We start from the raw sequence: 1,323 nt of genomic DNA, 5'->3' as shown, positions 1-1,323 counted from the left end.
TTACTGCCAAAGGGAAGGGTCCCAAGATGTCAATTCCCCAGGTGTGGAACGGCCATGGGCTGTGAATTGACCTCAGTTCTTCAGGAGGCGCCTTGTGCCAATCTGCGTGTTGCTGGCACTGCTTGCAACGCTGAGCATACCCCGCCCAATCTTCCTTCAGCGTTGGCTAGTAGTACCCCGCACGGAGAACCCTGCTTGCCAAGGCGCGACCACCCACATTGCTCCCGCACACTCCCTCGTGGAGTTCTGACATAATTCTCGTGCACTGCTCCCCGTGTACGCACACCAACACCCGATGGGTGAATCCAAATCTAAAGAGATCCCCATCAATAAGAGTGAACTTACTTGAGCTTTTCTTTACCCTCTTTGCCTCTGTCGGGTCCAGCGGAAGCACCCCATCTGCCAGATACCTCTGGTACGACGTTATCCACGTATTAGCCTTCCCAACAACGCAAACCTCCATCACCTCGTCATACCTCACCGGTCGCGCTCTCACCCTAGGTGCTCTCAATGTTTCTTGAGTGAGGGACCGATGACAGATCGCTACCCGTTCCTTTGACTTGTACACTTGAAGTACTTGGTTGTCCGTTACGAACGCGCGAGGCACCTTCAAAGTGTCCTGGATGACGGTCCTCTGCCTTCCCCCTTGCCTGAGCTGGCTAGCTTGGCAAGTAAGTCGGCTCTGGCATTCTGCTCTCTCGGCACATGGATCAACTCGAACTCTGCAAAGGACGTCTTCAGGGTGCATACATACTCGAGATATGCAGCCATCTGAGGGTCTTTGGCCTGGAACTCTCCTGTTACCTGCCCAGTGACCAGCATAGAGTCGCTTTTCGCCATCAAACTCTTTGCTCCCATCTCTCTTGCTAGCAACATTCCAGCAATCAAGGCTTCGTACTCTGCCTGGTTCTTGCTAGCCTTGAAGGCGAAACGCAGCGACTGCTCGATCAGCACTCCGTTTGGGCCCTTCTGGATTACTCTACGCCACTCCCTTGCTGATTGGAGAACCATCCACTGATAAACCTAGCGAAATTCTAGACCCTCCGAAGGTGTAACGCCTGATACAGCGCCAAATGATCTCGCAGTGATTCGAACGTCGAAGGATTCGCCACGTCAAGCTCTGTCTTTCGCAGGAACGCTCCAAGCACCTCAAGAACTCCAAGCAAACCTGCGAAACACAACAAACGGCGCCTCTAGCGGCCGATTGCACTCCGCGCTCAAGTCAGCCTTGCAAAACCACCAAGTACTAAGAACTAAGAATCTCAGCGAGACTCGTGTGCACTCTGTGATTCTCTCTCTCTCTCTGTGTAAACTAGTAACTCG

The 1,323-nt window shown here is 53.1% G+C and overlaps 1 protein-coding gene across 1 annotated transcript; it reads right to left on the bottom strand.

Moving 5' to 3' along the window:
* Positions 1-609: 609 nt before the first annotated feature.
* Positions 610-1,011, bottom strand: LOC137816962 (uncharacterized). The gene has a single exon (XM_068620156.1). The coding sequence runs from the start codon at positions 1,009-1,011 to the stop codon at positions 610-612; it is 402 nt and encodes a 133-aa protein (XP_068476257.1).
* Positions 1,012-1,323: the final 312 nt, after the last annotated feature.

The sequence above is a fragment of the Phaseolus vulgaris genome, chromosome 10 (genome assembly GCF_000499845.2).
Source record: "Phaseolus vulgaris cultivar G19833 chromosome 10, P. vulgaris v2.0, whole genome shotgun sequence".
Classification (NCBI taxonomy): domain Eukaryota; kingdom Viridiplantae; phylum Streptophyta; class Magnoliopsida; order Fabales; family Fabaceae; genus Phaseolus; species Phaseolus vulgaris.
The sequence above is the reverse complement of the archived record's forward strand: the minus strand, read 5'-3'. Positions and strand labels throughout refer to the sequence as shown.

What these genes read in the sequence shown, in the direction of transcription:
- LOC137816962 (XM_068620156.1), bottom strand. Translation starts at nt 1,011, where the DNA reads ATGGTTCTCCAATCAGCAAGGGAGTGGCGTAGAGTAATCCAGAAGGGC.